This window comes from Halictus rubicundus, chromosome 2, assembly GCF_050948215.1.
Source record: "Halictus rubicundus isolate RS-2024b chromosome 2, iyHalRubi1_principal, whole genome shotgun sequence".
Taxonomy (NCBI): Eukaryota; Metazoa; Arthropoda; class Insecta; order Hymenoptera; family Halictidae; genus Halictus; species Halictus rubicundus.
In genome coordinates this window covers 22,036,722-22,059,451 of record NC_135150.1, presented here as the reverse complement: position 1 = coordinate 22,059,451, position 22,730 = coordinate 22,036,722, and the positions used below count along the sequence as shown (strand labels likewise).

Sequence of the window (22,730 nt, the reverse complement as noted above, 5' to 3'; positions counted from 1 at the left end):
TGCAAAAAAAAAAGGAAGAAGGAGAGTTTAGAGAAAAATTATCAGAGAGGGTTCTGTTATCGCGGCCCCGGCCCGCGATAGAACGAGCGAGATCGATGGGAAAATGGGAACCACGAGACCCTTCCTCGTTGTATTAGGTCGTCCCAAAAATTCGTTTTGTTTTCGACTAATGCGCGCGACTTAAAATAATAAATTTTTGAGTAAGCTAATGGCTCAGTTAAATAAATATTAACCCTTAGCACTCGAGTGGTGACTCTGAAGCACCACTAGAAATTGTTGTGGCATTATTTCAAAGAAATTACAAAAAATATTACAAAATATTTGTTACATTACAAAATTTGTATTTAATAGATTACGAAACATTTAAATATTATATGTGGCAATCGGATCAGTTTCGTATGAATAAAATTAAAATATTCTAAGACGGAAGAAAAATTTAGTTTTATAATGAAAATAGCGCCGAGTGCAAAGGGTTAATACTTTATCTATCGGAAGCCTATTAAAGCTTTTCAATAATTGTGCTGTACCAAATGGAATCTTAAACATTTTCATTCGCATAATCCCAAACGAAAGTATTAGGTTACGTTATTGTGGGTGAGCTGTTGGTTTACGATTTAAGTTTCAGTTGCTGTTTAAGAATCTATTAAGAAACCCTCACAGGCCATAAATTTCCATAAACTATGGAATAATCGCCGGTAGATACTGTGTCGAGAAAGGAACTTTCGGAACAAACAAATACAGTGAATTCTCTATATATGTCGCCGAGCCATGGTCACTAAATGTCGCAGAATTATCCCCACTCGAGAGACCTCGGCCGCTGAGGAGTGTAAAGTCGCGTGGATCAAAGAATAGTATCTCCTGGCCGATATTTGTCCGTGGCTAGACCCGTGTTTTGGACATATATCGAGTAAACATTGTATTTTCATCGCTGGATCGAAATCAGCAATTACGGTGTCCAATTAGTCAACCTCCAAGAATCACGTTTCCTCGTCGATCGTGGAAACTAAGAGACTTATTCATCGAAAAACAATGAAACAGGTCAGAGCGATAAACAGCTGTGGAGTCGACGACAAGATCGATCAGTCCTGATCCGCTGGTGGTTAGCGATTATCGATAAACGGATGGATTAACCAATTGTTTACGTCGCCGAAGCTTCTGTTCTTCTCTGAACAGTGATATAGCTGTGGCGATAGCAGTATTCGATACAATCGCATACTTTGTGGAAAGATCGAGGACTCTATTCGCGATCCAGCGCGAGTATAAATGATTTCGCGAGAATCAAGTCATTGGAATGATTAAGGTGAATATTCCTGTTTACTTAGCATATTAATTTTCTTAAGTGCTCGTGTACACGTGTGATTCACGTAAACGTTTCATGCACCGAGACTATGGTTTCTAGGGAGACTATGGGAACATTACTTTGATGTTACAACATGCCTGATTTTTTCAGAATTTTCAATTCTAGAGGATAAGAGAAATTACGGAAAAAACAGATTTTCTTTGTCACCCCATCACTACCCCCCATAGCGACATATAGGATTGAAAATTGGCACAAAGTATTATCTTTGGATAAGCTATCGAACGGCCTATTGTGAATTCAATTTGATTTGGGCTACTTTCGACCCCCTTATCCGGCTATACCCTTTGAGGATGTATTGCTGTAAGGGTGACTAAATAAAACGTGTATCCTTGAAATGTGAAATACAGATTTTAAATCATGATCGTTTGTGTGTCGAATCTCATGTGTGAATGATCCCAAAGATCGAATTCTCCGCGTACAGGCGAAGCTTTCTCTTTCTTCGACGGGGCTCTCTTCTTGGTTCTTTGTGTTTAAGCAGTGGTCCGTGATGCAACAGCTGCGAGGAGGTCCAGATCGATGCTAATCTCCCGCGGAATTATGAGAACGGACCCGCTTCTCCAGCCGGTCGAAAGTGAGAACGGTAATATCAATCGTTGAGCAGAGGGTCGTTAAATTTCCGCCGATTCAAGGCTGCCCTCCCCCTCCCGGCTAATTGGCCGTAACGAGCTCATTACAAGGAGAGCAGGCCGCGCCAGGAGCCGGCCAAAATTCGGATCCTCGCAAATTGGTGCACGTGACATCGCCCCGGACGTAAATCTACCTCGGGATTTACCGATACCGGCCCCGCCTGACCGGGAAACACCATCCTGATTGATATTCGGATAAATTTGAGATGTGGATCGGCGACACTGTCGTTCCGCGATTCCCGGTGACAGCAGGTCCTCATTCTTCCTGTGGAAACCACGCCGCTGCCCTTGGCATTGATTCAAACTCCTCATTCACGATGATTCGACGGTTCACCGGCGCCGTTTTCGTCTTCCAAAGGAATTTTGCTCGACACTGTTTCGCGGAGGCCATTCTTAAATGATTATGCATCTCTGGAATCTAATCGTCTCGGATCTTGAATCTTGAGGCGCTTGTGAACTGCTGCTTCGGTGTTTTCGGGACAATCTGTAAATAAAATGAATCAAAAGTGTACACTCTTGGACTAACGATTGTAGAATTGCATCGTTTGATTTAACAATTGTAATTTATTAAGTAATTTTAGAATCCTAGAAATCAATGCTCTTGCAGCTCGAGACAATTGTGAACAGTTCCTCCGTTGACATCTGTTCGTACAATAAATAGAATTAAACGAGTTTGCTCGTCTTTTTAATTGACATTTGCAAGTGAAATTGACAGACAGTTTCTGCGTTTCTGCTGTTTGTCACTTCTACATCTCTGTACAAGATGTTTGTCATAGCTTGATCGATACGAGCTAGTTTTACTTTATAGATTGCAGCAACAATATTTGCCACTTCTTGTATTATTCGAGTGCTCATCAAGTTAATTGGAATCAACACATGACGAATGATGAACAAAAATACATCGGTATAATCAAGTATTAGGTAATAGTAGCTTGAATCACAGTCGTCAACGAATACAAGTATTTAACGAAGAGAGAGTTAAATTTTAAAACGTTAAATAACAAGATACCAGATGTTTTGCCTGTTTCTATTCCATATTCTCCGTGTTATCGTTAGATTGCGGATTTTTATTCAAAATAGAAATTGTTTGGATCAATTGCAAGAAGCAGCAGACAGATTAAAATTTCTTTCTTTGACGATCTTGCGAAATTGAAAATAATATATTGACGTCCTTGGACTGTTTTAATTTCTTTAATCTTTTAAATTGCTGTTTCAATTTGCACAGAAATTTCTGTGAAGAGCACATTCGATCGAATACTGGATCCAGGTTCTTCAAGGTTTCGAGGTCGAGTTAGAGGATAAGAACAGGGTGGTTTGGCCATCCTGAAGAGCGAAGTATACTTCTGAAGCAGCGGCCCAACAGGCAGCTAACGAAAGAACTTGAAATTCTAGGAGCAACAGGTTGAAATTACACCGGCAAAACGAGATCAGAGGAAGGCGGTGACGCGTAACTGCGAAATATCTAATCTGCGGAGGAAAGATCTCGAAGAAAGATCGAGAGAAAGGGAATGGAACTCGGCCGACGATTAGCCGAGCAATGTGTACGAGTTCCTCTGAAACATTCAGTAGTCCATCTTCTCTTTATCGCAGGCCGTATGTGACAATTAATTTTGTTCGCGATACAATTTCTTGAACCGTACCACATTGGTATTCCCACGACCTAATAGAGTTCAAGAAGAAGCAGTACTGATAAGCCGTAGTTGCAAGTTGTAAAGTTATTGACAATTTATATCCAGATTCTAGATCGTAATATTTGCTGTTTCCGTGTGAAATCAATATTTTCACATTCAAGCTGTGGAGGGTTAGGTCATAAGTTAGGCGAAAATACTGACTCAGCAGTCAGCGTATTGAATTATGAATTGATTATTCATTTCTATCTAGCTCAATATTTGCTGCTCTCGAGTTAATATCGAGTCAGGTTCCGAGCTATAAGCATTCGAGAATTTACCGATTATTCACGGCCCACCAAAATACTTGCAACATTAACAAATCATTTCCTTCAAGTCAAAGTTGCATTAATTGCGAGATCCAAGAATCAATCATTTGAGAATATAACGAGAAAATCAGCGTTAATGTTGGGTTGTGCAACTAGTATTTGTACACTTAATTGAAGCTAAAGCGTGTATGTAAAATATACAGAAAAGAATCCCGTTTCAGATTCAAGATGCTTAATAAAAAAAAAAAAAAAAAAAAGAATTGAGCTGAACTGTACTGTAGGAAGTTCCGAAACAAAAGAGAGAGGTACCACGAACCGCAAAGGGCTTCTGCAAGCGAGATTGCAGGTAGTGGGGGGTGCAGCGGAGGCCACGAAGATCGCGAAGCTCGAGGAGATCCAGCGAGATCGGCAGGTGACGCGAACGTCGCCAGTCATCGTGGACGAGTTATTGTCACAGAGAAGAGAAGCAACAGTGGTCGACCAGCGGTGGCAATTGGAGCATTTAGTTCGTAATAGGTTATCATCGCGTGCCCCTACCTCCCAACGACTTTCTGACCATTCCGATCTCCGTGAGGATTGGAGGGAGGCAGTGTTATGCGCCCGAAACGATTGGTCGGTTCGTCGTAGCTCGAATTTTTTCACCGCTGTCGCGTTTCGATATAAAACAGCTACAGGTCCGTGCACAGCGGCCACTGGATAGTGAAATACCGACGTGGAAACTCGTGTTGTATCGTGCGCGATTTTCTTTTCGTGCAAACGCGTCGCGCACACGTACACTTCTGCGATTATCGACGAGCGTGCTCTTTGTCCCGCCGTCGCAGAAAACCTGCGATTTTCTTCTACGCTCGCGAAACGCATTCCGGTTGTTCGACGCCGGTGCCCTTAGGCCAGCCAATCGCACGCGATCGCCGAGAAACAATGCCCTTCACGGACGGCGATTTTGTGAACGGCCACAACCGTTATCAGCAGCTGAAGCGACCTACGGCAAATGAGTTCTTACACACGAACGTCAACAATCTACAGCACAGCTCGTAAGTAGACGGTTGCGAAACCAGACCACACGCAAAACGGAGCAGAACAAGCTTGCGTCGCTGATCATTGTTCCTGGAACAAGTTAGCGAAACGGTAGATCGGCGGAACGACGTTTAAAGTGTTCGACTGAGCTGGGAAATCGTTGACAAGCGCATCGTGATATCGGTTCTTACTTGTGCGCGATCCATGATGGCGTGTTGTGATATTTTTCTGCATGAGATTCGTACACTTTCTTCGATTATACTCTCCCGTTCATTCATAAGATGATCGGTCAATTTAGTCGAAGGCACTCATAATTGCACGTACAAAAATGTTTGTAGAAGGAATTGTTAGAAAATTACTACTGCAGGTGGTGAACGATCTTGCACACTTTCAGAATCACGATTGCAGATTGTAAACGATACGCTTGAAGATCTTCGTCACTTTTTAATTGTCCCATCGATTCATATAAAGATCGGTCATTTTTATCTTGAATTTGCATAGATGTTGTAAGCTAAGATTTAATCCGTCACTGTATATATTGTTCATGCAAATACTCATATGTTCAAATTATTGATAAAACGAACGTCGAAAAACGAAAAACGAACGAGACGATAAAAGGACGAGCAGTCTCGTCAGGTCGGACACCGGAGAAAGACGTGTTGTTAATAAATGATTTAATGTTTTACGTCTGTTTAAATTCCTTACAATGTTAACATTCAACTTCGAAGTCACTGATAACTGTACGTACAAAAATGTTTGTAGCAAGAATTGTTGGAAAATTACTACTGCAGGTCGTGAACGATCTTGCGCACTTTATGCAACATGATTGCAGATCGTTAGCGATAATGTCCGCTTCAAGATTTCTTTTCATTTTTTAATTCCAGACAACTATCGAGATGTTACGTGTTGTGCTCTTTTATCAAGTCATTCAATGTCATTTATGGCAAGCGCCATTACATACAGTACGCTGCAAAAGCTTGTTTACAATATTGAATAGTGCCCGAACACATTCAGTTCCCTTACAATCAATTCCTAAAAATCGATCCATTTTTGTGTGATTTTATGGGAGGATGCTTTTAGAAAATCACTTTTCCACTTCATTTTTGTCGGTCATTGAAATTCCTCCAAACTAGTATCGCGTGTCAGTAAATATCCATAGAAGCTTCAACAATTATTGTGAAATGTTTAGACTCGCTTCGATTACGATTTAGGGAAGAATGAATGCGGGTTGCGTACGTGGTTTCGACATAATTAAAAATTGATTTTACTCATAGTATCCTTGCTGGAACCGAGTTTGATTAAAATTGTCGGTTTCTAAAGGTATCCACAGGTAATCCCTGTGATAAACTTTATCTTTGGAATGTTGATCACGTTGTTGGATTTCTTGGAGGTGATTGTTCGACAGCGAACGTGTTAATGACTCGACCGATACCGATGAATAATTTTCAGTGTTCGATCACCCAACACGTGCAAAGTAGTAGCCGGAAGTAGACCAGCGAGAATGAAGGATTACGTCGAAGAAAATCGCGTGAATCGACGACGAGCCGTTGGAAAGTTGCGAGAATGCCGTCGTAGATAAAAGATCGCGGGATCCCTCTTTTTAACCCATCAATATACTTTGTCGCTTATCGGAAATGTCTCCACCTTTAATCCAGCCATAAAAGAATTCTCCCCGGGGAACTTCAATACGCGGCACACGTTCGTAAAAGTGTTCAATAGTTTTTGAATCGCTCTGTACCCGAAGTTCGAAGCACCGTAAACGCATCGGGTCCACCTGTTCGCTATTCGGAGAATCTTCTGCTTGTCGGAAAAATGATTTCGATTCGCTGTAGCAACGGTTCCGAGGATATACAGGGTCGTTCAAAAGTTTCGCGCGCTGTTGCGTCTTCGGAACGACTATCCGCGATATGATACTTCTCTCCGGCGCGATCGTTTCGCTGGAGGAAGATCGGAAGAGCAGGGAAACTTTCATATTCAAAATTGGGGAACACGGTCTTCGTTCCACCAACCTTCTTTTCATTCCTGAATGTTATCAAGTTTATTCATTGCTGTTCCATTCTTCTCCAGAGACAGTCCGAATTGAATATGATTTGGATCGTGGATGATTTTCGGTTTGGCACGGGGGCTTTTTCGGACGGTGCGTTCATGTTTCTCGCATTGCGGCGAGTATAGTGCGTCCGAGGGGGACGGAGAGCTCGAGGAATTGTAAATGGCAATGCAGTTACGGTTCATTGCATCTCCGGCGTGCTCATTAGCGTGAAAAAAGTTAGTTGCACGCGGACCGGGCCACTTGAAACAACCGTCGCTGAACTTTCGCCGGGAACAAACGCCGGAAACGGCACTCGTACGTGTGCACGCACTCCGCCAGTATGTATATGAAATTTCCAAACACAATTAATTGGCCCGGACTGCCGCGGTCCTCTGTGCTTCCACGGATCCGCGCGATATTGCTGCGCTTCTCTATCGAGCTCCCCGGCTAATTGCAAAAGTTAATGGACCGCTACCGAGTTATCGCTCGCTGCCGACGATATTTACCTAACCGTAAGACTCCCCCAAGTGCCGAGTTTCAATGGGGAAAGATTTTCCTCTCGCGTCCGTCCCGCTCTAATATTTTTTCAATTAATTGCTCTCTCGCGATCGTGCTCGATCATTCGCTGCAATGAATGATCAAAGATCCCGAGGATCCCTGGGAATGTCTTTGAAGACGACGTTCACGCTACACTTGACTCCCAAAGTGATTCAAACTCTTAACTTTTAATGAATCCCGTTTTTGGTTGTCAATAGACTGCGGATGTTTACGGATTTGTGACAGAAATGCAAAACAGTAAATAGGTTTAAAGAATTTAAAAATACTGTACTGTTTTCAACTAAATAACATTATTGAAATAGGAAACAAATGTCCATGTAGCTCACGTGTCTTGTAATTAATACAGACAATCTTTATTATGCATAAAAATTCGCAGTATAGTTATTAAATTGGTTACCTGCTGTCTTTACAATTTACTGTCGCAGCTTTCGACCTTCAAGTGGTTATAGTCTTTTCCTCCTTTCATCATTCACTGTATGTACATTTTTGTGGACTTATAGGATCTGTGAATTTATAAAATACGAGAAGACCTAGTACCTCATGGCACAAGTAGAAGAGCTGTGCCGAAAGTATAGAACACAAGAAGCATAAACACGGCAGCAGTAGATACGGACATTCACGATCAGACTGTACCTTTTCAATAGCACAGCGTGGTTTACATTTCAAACTTGTTTTCCTTGAGAACGAAGCCTCAACTGGAAGGTTTCATTTTCAACTTCCTCTTGTTTTCACAATACTTTTACTATAAGAAACCAACACTGCACAGTTACCTAAAACTCGTTTACTTTAACCCCCTTACAAATTCTAATGAAATTCGGCCTAAGCGAAGATGCCATAACTAGATTGCGAATTTTATACATAGCAAAAATGGGTAGATGCAATTTGAAAGGGTACTAAGATCGATCAAATTTATATTATTAGTATTAATATATTATTTTGATCTTTTTGAAGTTATCTAAATAGAAACATTAATTTTTAAAAATAGTTGGAGCACAGCTATTGTATCGCCCACAGATTATGGCATTTAACGCAGGACAGTCGAATGAACAAAAAAAAATGCATAACGCAAAAATGTTTAACATAAACGAAATAACCAATGCTGCAGGAAGATCGTCGGACAAACGGTCAACGATTTTTACGAGTGCAGCTCTTTGCGCAGTTTCTCGTGATCGTCAACCATTTAGAAATTGCGGCGAGTGTTCGTATATCGATTTTGTTTATTTAATTGTGCAAATAGACGGTTTCCCGGGGAGCTCGCGGAAAAACACAAGCAAGAATCTCTTGCGATGTCAACGCGGCCGTAGACCTTCCAGTAAACAATGGCCAACAGCCTAACAGCAGTAGCAACGACGGAGAGAGAGGGGGACGGTGGCGAGTTGTTAGTCTTGATCGCAGATTTATCTCGCGAGCAGATAAATTTCTTCGCGGTTTCGTAACGCGTTACATCACAGCGCTGCCAGCAACGCGGCTTACGCAGCGCTCGCTCTCGATGGAATTTTATTCGACTGATCGTACGGTGTTCGGCTGCATCGATTTCTCAGGACATCGACGTCGTCGTTTCATCGTCGCGATCATTATAACTCGTTCGAAGGTCGTTTCAATTTCCTCGAACACTCTATTAACCATTTGACACGCTGCGCGATCGCGCTTCTTCTCCTCGGTGCGTAAAAGTGCAGCTCCATTAGTCCGCAGACTCAAATGACACATTCTGTCGATGCGTGTCTTCAGTGTTGTTGCTTAGAGAAGCTGTGCCAGACTGGAATTTGTTCTGTCGTGACTTCGGATTTTTAATTGGTCGTATCAAACGAAAAATGAGAGTGTACTTCTTCATATAATTTCAGCAAGTGAGAAATATCGTTTTTAATCCTTTGCACTGGGAGCTATTTTAGCTCCAAAATCGAACATTTTTCCCTGCCTGCACAATATTTCCTATATGATTTACTTCGTTTTATGGATATGAGACTGATATAAACAAATTTAAAAATGTAAGAATATTTTGAATAATGGCATAGTGCTACTTAACCCTTGTTAAATTCCTCTAATGCTTGCACAATTTTCTGTTTCACTCATAAATTTTTGTCACAAATGTCGAGCTTTTTGTTGCATATTTAGAGCATTCAGGGAAGCACTGTTGCACTGTATATAATTCATCGCAGCCGAAAAAAAGAAGATTGCGTAGCTCGATATACGAACAAAGAATTGGTCATTGTGTTTTTGGCCGCAGTTTGGAGACATCCGCGCAAAAATGGATCAAGTATTTTTCAGCGTATTGTGATTTTAACAAGCTTCGGGCCACAATGATATGAATAATGATTTTCTAGATGCGGTTGCACCGGATACGACTGTCGATGGCACGTCGTCTCAGTTGTTTCGTTTTTAATGCATCCGAATCGTTCCAGCGACAACGCATTCAAGCTTGCTCGTCGTCTCGCTGGATAAATTTTCTAGTCGATACATTTAATATTTACCAGTCGCTTTCCGCTATTTTTCCGCCCTCTCCGCGTTCCCGCGCTCGAATCGGCACATAGAAACCCGAGTGGCATTAAACTTTTTTCGTTGGTGCCCGGGAACTTTCGCCTCAAACGGCTCCGCGTTCGATATTCCCGTCTCCCCGTGACTTTCCACCGCCGCGTTGCTCTTATCCACTCCGCGAAACGTGCGATGAGAAAATGCGGCACGTTTCCGAAAGCGGTTCTTCGTTGGTCACAGTCGAACGAAATGTCTGGTGGTAGGTCCTACCATTTTCGAAGGCGGTCCGGTATTTTGGTTAGTCTTGGCCACTGATTGCTCCGTGGGGCAGTGGTTTCGGGGCGTTGAGGACCACGAAACCACGCCTACTGGCGTCCATTTACATAAATAGTGTTATTTTATTTGAAACATTGCTCCTGGAACAAGTTCAGAATGCTATCAGAATAGAGAATGTTCGTTAATCTAGGTTGACCAGTAGACGTCCACTGAATGCTCACTAGGAACAACGAAGCCACGCCCACTGGGGGGCGTTCCATACAGAGCGTATATTTTGCCATGAAATATCCCTCCTACGAGCAAGTGCAAACTGTTACCAGTGTTATCAGATCGGTTGTTGCCTATACCTTCTGTAAGATGCTCGGTAGAAAGGCAGTGAATGCTCGGTGATTTCTCGGATCTTGTTGCAACTTAGGATGTTCTGATTGCGAAAAGAAAAATTCAAAGGGCAGTTCCGCAATGCTTCCCTGATTCAAATGTTCAAAGTTTGCAGAATCTATGCTGCCTAGGAACACAGATTGCCCTAAGGGGCGTTGCCCCGGCCCCGCAAATCCCGCCCACCCGGGTCGCTCTTCGAAGAACCGAGTCTTCGCATCCCACTTATCTCGAAGATCCTGATCCTCGCAATTGACCGAGATGATTTGGAGCAAGCTGAGCTATCAAGTTGTGTGTTGCCCTTAATTTGGCGCGACGCGAAGCATCGGGACGCGATTAAATCCGCAAAGAAACGGGAGAGTTCCTACGACGGGCGCACGTCCTGTATCCGGGATTAGAGCAACCGATATTGTGGCCAGAATCGCGGAGACGTCATTGAATCTTCTCGCGCGATGCCCCGGAGCCGGGCCGCGACGGGGCGCATTCACGTCGTTATAATAATCGTCGACCTCACATTTGCCATTCATAACGGGCGGCCGTACAATCCCGTTTTACGATGGAGCATCCGCGAATGCGGTCGGTCTAATGACGTTTGGCATACCCGCGGCTATATCAAAGCTTTTCCACGAGACGCGCGCCGCGCCGTCGAAACTGGGAAGCGATTCTCAGATTCGCAGTTGAATGCGGGACGGGCTGGGTTCGGGCTGGCTCTATTGGCGACGCGGATGCATATTCAAGCGCGTTCAACGTACCATTATTCGATGTCCCTTACGGCTGACGCGTATGCATCCCGATTATCACGGCGATTTCCGCTTCGGCCCCGCGATTATTCGATCCAGACGATCGAGGAACGAAGATCGTCGCGCCGCGCCGTAGATCGATCCTTGAACTCGTCACGAAAAAATATAGATCAGCATTGTCTCTTTGTTGACTGAAAATGATCGGTATCCGATTCCTAATTACATCACCGAGTCGAGTCACGAAATTAAATGTCAATCGTCATACAATTCAACATTCTCAATCGCATCGGTAGACTGCAATGATCGTCGTGCATTTCTGTCACGTGCACAATTTCTGCGCAATTGTTTAATCAGGGAAATAAGCGTGCCCCTGACTCCACAGTCTAATTGTAGGCGTGCCGCAGTTGTTCGTTTTAATTTTATCTGTAATTGACCGCAAGCTCTGGCACGGGGTAGATAACTTCATTCTGAGTAAATTTCAGCGAGTTTGCCCGCAAAATTGTGCATTTGCATAAAGCTAGGTAGTCAGGTTAAGAAACAGCAATGATCGAGGTGGCGGCGGAGCTATTGTCGTCGGTTTACCGCCGTTCTCCAGTTTCCGAAAGCAAACTATAACAGGCCGTGGCGCGGCACCAGCAGGATCGCCTTTGATGTGCAGTCGCAAAGGCGCGCCGAAGTTTGACTATGTTAATAGTCCTGGAGCATCGGAGTGTCTGCGTCTTGTTTATCCAGAATTTCTTACACCACTTCTCGCGGTTTAAACCCCGGCGCTCTCAGCTGTGAAGCGATAATTGCCCGAGGCATGGACACGCTTTGAAAACGCACCCGTCAATGCACATTTTCACAATATTTACAGGACGACGGGAAGGATCTGGGAAAGGGTGGAGGGGATCTAGGGAAGGGAGGAGGGAATCTAGGGAAGTTGGAGAGGATCTAGAGGAGGTAGGGGCATTCTGAAGAAGGTAAGGGGATGCTAGGCAAGGTAGGTTGACACTAGGGATGGTAGGGGGTCCGTAGGGAAGGAGGGGAATGAAAGGAGGGTACGGATAATAGAAGGTATCGGAGTTGTGCCAATTCAATTGCATCGTAATTCAATTGAAATCAGTTGTATTACATTGTATTTCAATTATATAGTAATTCAACTACGTCTCTCGTATCGGAGAAAGACATTTTCTTAGTCTTCTTGTCACTATCGCTTAGTAGCCATAGGCTTTTATGACTTGTAGACGGATATGACTCTTAGGTTTCCAGCGTGCCCTGTGTATTTCAAATTCGACGCTCGGCGACAACCTCAGATTTCGTCTAAGAGTCAGTCATCAGAACGGCGCAACTGACTCGTAACGAAAATTCACTGCACACAGGTCGTCGCGTGGATGCCGACTACGGTCGGCACCCGTACACACAGGTTGTCGCAACGAAAAGGTTAAAATACAGCTCCCCAAATTATAGCCCAGAGATTTGAAAAGGTGCAATATATCTTTATGTTTTTTTTTTTTCATATACAGTGATCTTTCTATATATTTCTTCAAGGCCTAGATGATAAACGTCGCGGAATGATCTCCACTACCGCGGAGTATACTGAATTATAAATTAGAATATGACTGAATTACAATGTAATTCAATTAACTTGTAATTATAATTCCTGGAGTAATTCAATTGCAATTCTACACAACTCTGAAGGTATAGAAAGAGCGCGGAAAAGTATGGGAAAAGCAAGGAAGGGACAGGGTCCATCTCCGTCCACCGTCGTTCACCGGAAGGACCTGAAGGTCCCCCTCGAACCTCTGGGACCTTGACCTCCGGTACTCCAATGAGCTCCCGGAGGTCAGTCGAGTACAGAGGCTCGAGGAGGACTGGTAGTCCTGTAAGAACATTGGTAGTAGCCTTGCCATCTTGATAAAGCATGTGACTTCCTCAGCCAATGTTCTTGGATACTTTCTATAAAATCTACACAATCTTCTATTGTATCATCGACATGTCAGCTGATAATCTAACTGCTCAAACAACAAAAGATCATTATTTTTATTTCAAATCTTCGCGGGTATGCGGTAAAGTCGGACGAACTCGACGTTTCAGAAACACGGTGTCGATTCACGAAGAATATTTCGAGTCGGGGGTATGAAAGGGGTGAAAAGGGGTGAAAATTTGTATAGAATCGCGAGAAATTGTCGATTGCGTCACGCATGGCGCTACGCGCCGGGGGCCGGCTTATGTGCTCGGGTGCACGGAAATTCTGCGTGTGCATCTGTGCGTAGAACCGGTTCGGGCGGATGCATTCCGCATCGGCGTGCGTGCACGCGTGAATGCACGCACGGTAGATGAGTTGTACAGGTTCGTATAAACACACGCCATTCGCGATCGCGCGCGACCGTCCCCGGGCTCTCCCGCGTATGCCAATTCGTGATTAGTAATACCTGCGAAGCGAGGCCCAGGGTTCGGCTTGAATCCGTCGCTATTCTCGAGCCTCTTTAGCAGTTTAACAGGCAACTGCACCCGTTTCGCGAAATTGTACCGGGCGCTGGCCCCGGGGAGCAACGAACCACTCGTTCCTCTCGCGGCAACTATGACGGCTCCCATTATCTTGCCAATTTATGCGGTCGTGCCTGTGATTTCGTAGAAACTATTATTTCCAGGCTCGCGCGAGACCGAACCGAAACTGAAATCGGGCGTATTCCCGGCCAGAAATCGGTCTACGTCCCCCGAGGCTCGAATCGATTCACGATTCTGAAAATCGTGCTACACGGTTCACCTAAATTCCCCTTTCTATTTGTTTTCGACCCGGTGCAACCACTGCAAAAGTTGGATGGGTTCACAGTCGGAAAATTGTCTGATTTTTTCATGCGAACAATCGGCGATGTATCGGTACGATTGTTCGTGCCCGATTTTCACAGACTTCAAGACCTTGTATGAGGAAAAACTTGATTTTTTTACGTTACAGTAATGTATTACAATTTGTAATACATTAGGAGATAATCGTAGTTCAACCACTATAATTTTCCTAAACTATGGATTTGTTCGGTTACCGTGCCGGAAGCTTTGATTGGGAAATTTGGTAATAGAGATGCATTACTTGAAGGTAGCACCGAACAACAGAAACTTTGAAAGGGGGTAGTGAAACAGAAAACGTTGGGAAACTATGCTGCTGCACTTCGAGTTTCATGTTTACACCGAGTTAAATTAATTTGCCTCTGAATTTTCGTGCAGTTTGGTTTACAGCGATAAATAGAGCAGATCTGTAGGAACATATAGAGTCTGGATTGATTTATAGTAATTTAAAAAGAGGAGGAAGAAGAAGAGGCTTTTCAATTACCTACGAGTCTAATCGTATTTTGTTGAAAAATTTAAAAATATTCGTCACAGTCGGTGCAGTGCACAGACGTCGCACAATGGTCCGGATCGAAGAATCGAGTGACATTTTGTTATAACTTTTAAACTATTAGAGATATTGCGATGAAATCTTCACTAAAAATATTTAAAAAATAGCAATTTTTAATGGTTGACAATTGAATATGTTTTGCATTTGTTAAACAATAGTTTTTAATTTATTTTCAAATATAAATATTTTTTCAAAAATAAATATTTACACAGTCGCATTGCGAAGTGAGATTCGTGAGAATTTGGAACAACAATAATTCGTAAAGTGGTTTAAAGTGGGAAATGATTCATGCATAATTATATAGGGAAAAATATACTGAAAATGTTCCGATTTGTCCGGATGTGAAACTGTTTGGAAGTTAGAAAATATGTCTTTCTGAACGTAACGAATTTTACATATGTTCTTCTGTACTCAATATTATTTTTTTAATAGATCATTTTCATCGCAAAAGTCTGCTCTTCAATAAAAAAAAAAAAGCGAGAGAAAATATTAAATAGGATCGTCAGGACATCGCACTAAAGAGAAGCAATTTTTGTGGTGAAAAATACTGTTCTTAAAACGTCCAAGTTTCAATGTTTATTACGACTATAATATTTATTAAATTGTACTAATTTCTTCATTTCCGAAATCCATAGACATTTAAGAGATAATGTTTATTGATCAGGTATCGATACGAGAAAGTTCGATTTTCTACTAAATGTCACTTTATTTTCCGATCCGGACCACTGTGCGTCGTTCCTGAAGCATTAATACCTTATCTTTCTGTTGATCCGAGTACCACGACCTTGAAATTTCACTCTAGCAAATATACTCGATTTAACATTATTTTTACGAAAGATATCACCAGGATATCCTTTAAAATTTTAAATAAAAAGTGATTGAGATTGCAAAACGAGACTGAAGAACCGAAAAGAGGGGGGGGGGGTGATTCTACATAAAATAAGTCAAAATAGGTATACATAAAACCGCGGTAGAAATAATGTTAATTAACTGGCTCTTTCTTCCAGGTACACGTTCGAGACGCTGCAGGAGTCGGCTCGGTTCCTGCTGGATCGCATCAAGATAAAGCCGAAGATCGGGATAATATGCGGCTCTGGATTAGGTTAGTGGTTTTCCGAGTGCATCGGAATCATGTATAGACTGTCATAGACAGACACGATCTCGTCGAATACACGCGGGATCGGTTACGAATTATACACAGAGCCGACCGCGTGTACCGAGTATTTTCCGAGTCAATCGTTTGTCTATTCCCGAACAGGATCAATTGAGCAAAACGAGTTGTGTCCAGGTTCGTTGGCTGACTCCCTCGAGGACACGCAGCGCTTCCCTTACGAGGAGATACCCCATTTCCCTGTCTCCACAGTCCAGGGTCACAAAGGTCAGATGGTGTTCGGTTATCTGAGGGGTGTACCGGTCATGTGCATGCAGGGCAGGTTCCATTACTACGAGGGCTACCCGCTGTGGAAGGTAAGAGACCCTCTTGCGTTCCCATAACTTCATGGAACAAGCGGAAACACCATTCAGCCTCTCTACACTTTTCTTTCGATATAAGACGACGATGCTTTTTTCGCAACAAGAAAATATCTATCCCCTCTTTTTATTTTAAAGCTGTCCGCTCGGCACCGCTTAATTTCCATCGGCTATAGTCGTTAGTAGCATCTTTATGCAGAATCAAAACTTTCTGCGTGTAGTATACTTATTTTATATCTTGATTTAATAATTTTAGTGGATCAAAATTAAATTGTACTGGTGCTCTTCAATTTTTTAATCCCACTATTGTTTCGAATTGCAACTACTCATTTTTTCCGTAAATCCATAAAATCCGCGGTAGAGTCACTAGACTAATTAATCCTACGTCTGCAACCATATTTCTTTGATACGCAGATTCTAAAATATTTGTTTCATAAGACTGTTTTTGAAGTAGTTTGTAACTGTTTACAGCTCGGTATTTTATAGTTTTTAACACTAAACCGACCAAGACCGGTCAAATTGACCTTTTCAAACTTCTTTGAAAATTTATTTATTTTTTCTCCAAGAAATATTTGTAGCCTGTCCTGCCTACCGCGACCGGTAAATTTGACCGCACGAGACAATATTATGGTATTTAAATAGCTCTTCCAACCCTAAACAATCAGTATAAAAGACACAACAATTTTGTAATTCGAGAAGGGAGCATCGTAGTATGTTTTATATATTCGTAATTATATGAAAATAAATTTGTATCGTCATTTTATGGAAGTTGTTCATCTACTAATTCATCCAGCAACAAACTGACTATTATCTACGTTTAATGTATTAACAATAACTTTTTTTAAGGACCGGTCATTTTGACCACGCACGTTAGGAACAGGTATACAAGAAGTATCGGCAGGTTTAGTGTTAATATTGAAGCTGATACCGATACAGTATGACACTGTTTCGTGATCCCTGATGAAGCAATAGTTACAAAAAGGATTGTTTCAAATATTGCTAATTTCTATTTCAAAGTTTGCAGTTCTGGGAAGAGATGTAACTATATACTGACTTTTCGTTACTGCAATAATTAAATTATTTGTAACTTTAAATGTTAAATAGATGGGCCGGATGTCGGCAGTATGGCGACATTCGTCCACAAAGGGTTAATAGTGAAAATCGAACGTAAACTGGTACCATTTGCGGTTACGGATGAAGTATGGTCGCAAACGGAGGATGAAGAGGGCAAGGGGGATCTTGTGTTTGTTTTCGCAGTGTCTTTATCGCGAATGCTATTGCCATAGCTCACTGTTGGTCTCGTATCCATCCACAGTGCGCGATGCCAGTCAGAGTTATGAAGCTGGTGGGCGTGACCCATCTGATTGCGACAAACGCGGCGGGAGGTCTGAATCCCACGTACAAGGTCGGCGACATTATGATGGTGAAGGATCACGTGAACATGATGGGTTTTGCGGGGAATAACCCTCTTCAAGGACCCAACGACGACAGGTATCTTCTTCCTGTTCTGCCTCCGCGCGACGTATCACCTAGTCGCACCATTCATCCCCCGTCACACGCTTCCTTATCGGCTCTGTCCCAGACGAGCTATACGACTATTCCTACACCAATCACCCCGTACGATTTTTTCCTCGCACGCTCCATTACCGTTCTCGCGTTACTCGCTTATCTATCGGTACTGGTGATTGCGCCTAATTGTAGCCGCTGATACAAACTACTCACCCTTTGCACTCGAATGACTTTAAAGCATCGCTGAAAAATACTTACCATCGACCCAGTCAATTTTTGTACCACTGAATTCGTTTTCATTTAATAAATTGCTGAAAATTTGCAGCATATTATCAAATTATTATAGTACCGAAAAATATGTTCATTGTTAGACTCCGGATTTTTATACAGAATAAAAATTGTCCAAGTCTATTGCGAAAGAAGTCAAATAAGTTAATGCATTCTTGCGCCTCCGCTATCGCAAGAGTAAAGGGAAGAAATCGAGCCGGAGGAGGGAATAATGAGAAAAAGAAAGATGGCCGCTGCACGGCGTGAACGGCAATGAATTCGAGTCGGCTGGAAAGCCGACAAAGGGTTTCGAGCTCGTTTCCGGGAGCAAAGACGTCGACGAGGTTCGTTCGCGGATCGCAGAACCCGAGCAACCTTGCCCTAAGGGCTGGGGTAACGGAGCCCTGCCAGTACGAAGGTCCTCGAGGTCATGGAAGGAATAAAATTAATCTATTTTGTCGGAACAACCCCTTGAATACGATTGACGAACTATTTACTCGACGGCATAAAGAATCTGATTGACGTATTTACGTAAGAATTTCCCTCTGGCCCCCTCCGTCTTCGTCCCACCCCTCCCCCCCTCTCTCTCTGTTCATCTTCAACGTCTGCTTTCCCGAGTCGTTCGTTCACGGTCGAGCTTGCTTTGACCTTTCATCCGGCAGTTCGCGGCAGCTTACTTCCCTTACAGTCCTTGCTCTACCTTTCTTCCTTCATTCTTCTAACTCTTCTTATTAATAGAGTTCATTAAACATGTCCGCCAATGTTCCCCTCCCTAGGGATGGCCCTAGTCTCGTAATACCTTTAGGCGAAGTGACGCGAACTTCCTGTAGAGAATTTCTGCGAATAAAATTGATACGGGGAGAAGCTCGATGCTGGAGTGCAAAGGGTTAGCGTGATTTCGGAACTCGTAGCGAAAGATAAGACGAGGTGTTGGCAACGATCCGGCAATTTCGTAACGATTCTGCGTGTTCCCGGTAGATTCGGGCCGAGGTTTCCGCCGATGAACAAGGCGTACGACCGTTCTCTGTTAGAAATGGGCCAACAAGTAGCCGAGGAGATGGACATCTCGGATATGGTTCACAAGGGCGTCTACACGTGTCTTGGTGGACCAAATTTCGAGACCGTGGCGGAGCTGAAGATGCTGAGGATGGTCGGCGTCGACGCCGTTGGTCTGTACCTACTATCATACATTATATAATTTATTTATTCTACAGGAAAACAATTCGCAAGGAAATAATTGAACAGAAATTTACAAGACGTAAAAATAACTTATGAACGAGAGGATGTGCATGACACGAATGTTTGAGGATAAGAAAAATGATCAATGATTTTAAACCGAGTCCCTTTTCTTAGCGAAATTTGAAATATCATACAGATTAAAAGAGTCAGGGGATATCAATATGCAATTTTCAATCATTAATTAAAATGGAGAAAAATTCCTAAGTGACTCCTGCATTTTCGAATGAATGCAGACAATTTTTGTTTTGCATAAAAATCCGACTGTTAACACTATTTTGTTCGATTTTTAGGAATGTCCACGGTCCACGAGGTGATCACCGCGAGACACTGCGACCTGAAGGTGTTCACGTTCAGCCTAATCACGAATCAGTGCGTGGTCGACTATGAAAACCACGACGAAGCCAACCACGCAGAGGTGATGGACATAGGAAAAGCGAAACAGCCTCTGTTGCAAGAGTATCTGTCGCGTGTAGTGATGCGGCTGTCGGCCATCATCAACACAGGAAGAAACAGCCTCTAAGAAATCATCCTCCGAGGGATCGTTCGCATCTACAACGCTCGGCAGGTAGCAAAGATCGCGGGGAAAAAGCGGCCATCGAATTTCCGGCTAGATCCTATGGCCACGAGGATTAGCCTCGATCACGTCCCGAGGATCATATTTAATTCGACGCGCGAAAGCCGATGCATTTCTCCGCGGAACTCGGATTCTCTGAGCTACCCTAGTTCTGCCATCTCTAGGAGTATCGCAGCTGACAGTGCCAGAGGCTTGAGCTGAGTTAAGACAACCCTAAACAGGCACAGAACTGCCACCTTTCGCCTCTGCATCCCTTGATCACGAAAGTCATGGAACTCCATCAGTATTCATCTGCGAAATGTTCGGTGTGCGCAGAGGTTTCAGTCTCTTCCAATCGTGCATGTACAATGATTAAGAATAAACATAATTGTGTGTTTGCTATAGATGTGTATAGAATATATCTTCTATATTGTGTATAAACAAAAGCACATTGAAGAGAAGACTGAAACGTTTGCATAACCCTCGAAATCTTTAATTGCGTAGAAATGTTGGATTTGTGTTACATTTTCGTTGAGATTGAGTCGACAGTGTAATAATACAGTCTCTGTTATATATTTGTGGCATGTGTGAGTGTGTAAAATGTACTGGAAAGAATTTTTCAATTAATAGAAATGTTAATAGAAATCCCCCCCCCCCCCCAAAATGGAATTTATGAACGATACAATTAAGGCATTTTGTTAAGGATTGAATAAAAAAGTAGGTAAGAAAATCTGAAAACATTCAAGTCGTCCACGCGGTCCAATTTTAAAAAAGTTATTATTGACACTGAACCTACTACGGTCGAATAACCGGTTTTTTATTTTACAATTACTGAAATTATAGAGACGTATTCATGGGAAATTATATCTCAATAAAAAGTGGCGCATAATATGCGCTATTCACTTTTAATATTTGGTAGGTTCAGTGTCAAAGGTTGTGCGTGAATGCTTTGGTTGGTCACTGTGCATGTTTGCGTTTCTTCTGAATTATATTTGGACGACCGTGTGTATCTACGATCTAATTACACGGATTTCGGATCGTTTGCTTTGTATTTTCGGCGGGCTACGTGTTTAATGTGTTATCAGTTGGCCGGTTATCAGCGAGGCGAGGCTCGCCTCTGATCTCGATTGATTCGTTACACGTCTTGAGGGAGCTCCTCGGCTCTAAGAAACGGTGGTGTGGGAGTTCGGTTAAGGGTGGAGAGGTTGGTCGATGCCTCCTCTCCTCGACACCCTCTCGTCGATTTTCCTCCCTCGCTTCGTTACCTTCGTCTCTCGACCTCTCCCCCTCTTCCATCGCTAATGCATCGGTGTTCGGCTTCGATAAATCTCGAGCGGAGAGGACCATACTGCAGCAGCCGGCCCTTTTTCTGTCTTCGTTCCACCCCGCCAAGGTTGCTCGGTTAGGTGGTCCCTTCGACGACGGAATCGTGACTCGGCAGAGGCTAAGGAAACCTTCTGTCCCTTCGATCCTACTGCAAACTAGGGCAAGCTCGTCCCGCAGGAGAATCGCGGGAACACCAATTCTCATTCCACAGGATTTCGAAGCTGCGTTCCGAAAAAATACCGCTGGATCTTTTGCCAAATGAAACGCTGATCACTTTATGGACTGATCAATCGGACTATCGATTTTCTGTACTTTTACAAGTAAGACACGAAAGCCTTTCAATTCATGTTCCCTTCGCCCCCTAACTGGGATGGTTAGTTAAATTGTCATTCGAGTACGCTATCACTCGCAGAATCTTTCCAGGTTCTCCTTAAACCTATTTTAACACTAATTTATCTATTTTAACTCCAATTCTATGTGATCCTTTTTACGTTGTACACATGCATTTATTGAATAGAATTGGATAATATGAAAACTGTATGACGAAAAGGAGAAAGTGAGACGCAAAATGACGTACAAAGAATTTACAAAATGACGTACAGAATAATGTGCAAAATGGCGAAAACGATGTACAAAGTGCTGTACACGCAAAAGGGACGAAAGGCGAATTTTTGTTTTCCACCAAGATTTGCAGTCCAGCGGTTGCCAGGATTTGCAGTGCAGTCATTTCGGGAGCTGGTTCCCCTAAGTTTGGGAATTTAGTTGCAGCTACACCCCAACTCCTCCCCCCCCGGAAACGCAATCATGCGACGCGGCGACTGGAACGCGAACACGTTTCCGCGTTTATTTAGCGATTTTAATGGAAAAACAAGTACAGCCGACGGGACACCATCGGGGCGCATTCGGCGGAATTAATATCGCACACGAACGAATCGAATAAATTTTCGGCCCGAGTGCCGGACCGATTTCGATCATCGATTCGCGTGGGCGCATTAAATGGGAACACGGCCGCGATATTTTACGCGGGAGTCGTAATTATATAATCCGAGGCTCGGACGCGGAACACACTGTTGTCGCCGGGATGGAGAGGTCTCTCGAACTCTTCCCGTCCGGATTTGTGTCGGCAACATTGACGAAATATACTCGTTAACGCCGCAACCATAACCCTTAACCATTCGGTTATCATGGGAAGTTTAATCGCGAAAGTATCAAATGAACTCCTTGCGCTATGACGTTGAGTCAGACTCGTGATGAAGATTTCGAAGGAAATCTGCAACATATTCACAACTTACTAACAAAATTCGTTTGTTTTTCGTGAAATGTTCGTGACATTTTTCTGAGTAAAACAAGACGCAATTTGAATCATATTATATGAATTGATATATTTGAATATTAGATAAAAATAAGTACTCCTCGAGACTTGTAGAACTTGGGACATATTGCAAAAGTTTCTTTCATTTCATTCGTTTTTCCGAAAAAATTATAACAGCTTGGGAGGAATCCAGAACACGAGGGGATGCTTCGGTTCGCGGATCGATGGGGCGTGTACAGGGGCCGTTTTCGTGACTGTTAACGATTAGCAAAGAGGACAGACTCGGCCGATTTGT

The 22,730-nt window shown here is 43.0% G+C and overlaps 3 protein-coding genes and 1 long non-coding RNA gene across 6 annotated transcripts in view; 1 reads left to right on the top strand and 3 right to left on the bottom strand.

Annotated features, from left to right (window-relative positions):
• The window catches only part of LOC143365617 (uncharacterized), a 152,258-nt gene that overhangs the window by 78,177 nt on the left and 51,351 nt on the right, over window positions 1-22,730 (bottom strand). The gene's annotated exons all lie outside the window — the stretch shown is intronic.
• LOC143365602 (uncharacterized) lies at window positions 1,522-8,293 on the bottom strand. Its single transcript, XM_076805919.1, has 2 exons — window positions 8,157-8,293; window positions 1,522-2,470 (listed from the first exon to the last, which is right to left on the bottom strand). The coding sequence occupies exon 2, from the start codon at window positions 2,296-2,298 to the stop codon at window positions 1,969-1,971; it is 330 nt and encodes a 109-aa protein (XP_076662034.1). The 5' UTR covers window positions 2,299-2,470; window positions 8,157-8,293; the 3' UTR covers window positions 1,522-1,968.
• Window positions 4,381-20,837, top strand: LOC143365600 (purine nucleoside phosphorylase). Of its 2 annotated transcripts, none has more exons than XM_076805916.1 (6): window positions 4,381-4,953; window positions 15,767-15,861; window positions 16,048-16,226; window positions 17,545-17,720; window positions 18,984-19,174; window positions 19,535-20,837. In XM_076805916.1, the coding sequence occupies exons 1-6, from the start codon at window positions 4,841-4,843 to the stop codon at window positions 19,762-19,764; spliced, it is 984 nt and encodes a 327-aa protein (XP_076662031.1). In that variant the 5' UTR covers window positions 4,381-4,840; the 3' UTR covers window positions 19,765-20,837. The 2 variants fall into 2 exon arrangements, with proteins under 2 accessions (XP_076662031.1, XP_076662030.1); XM_076805915.1 differs by having other exon boundaries at window positions 16,018-16,226.
• On the bottom strand, window positions 5,151-8,163 carry LOC143365601 (uncharacterized). 2 transcript variants are annotated; one of them, XM_076805917.1, is made up of 2 exons: window positions 5,676-8,163; window positions 5,151-5,447 (listed from the first exon to the last, which is right to left on the bottom strand). In XM_076805917.1, exons 1-2 carry the CDS (start codon window positions 5,805-5,807, stop codon window positions 5,295-5,297), a joined length of 285 nt encoding a protein of 94 aa, XP_076662032.1. In that variant the 5' UTR covers window positions 5,808-8,163; the 3' UTR covers window positions 5,151-5,294. Both variants share the same exon structure in this region; 1 of them encodes a protein (XP_076662032.1).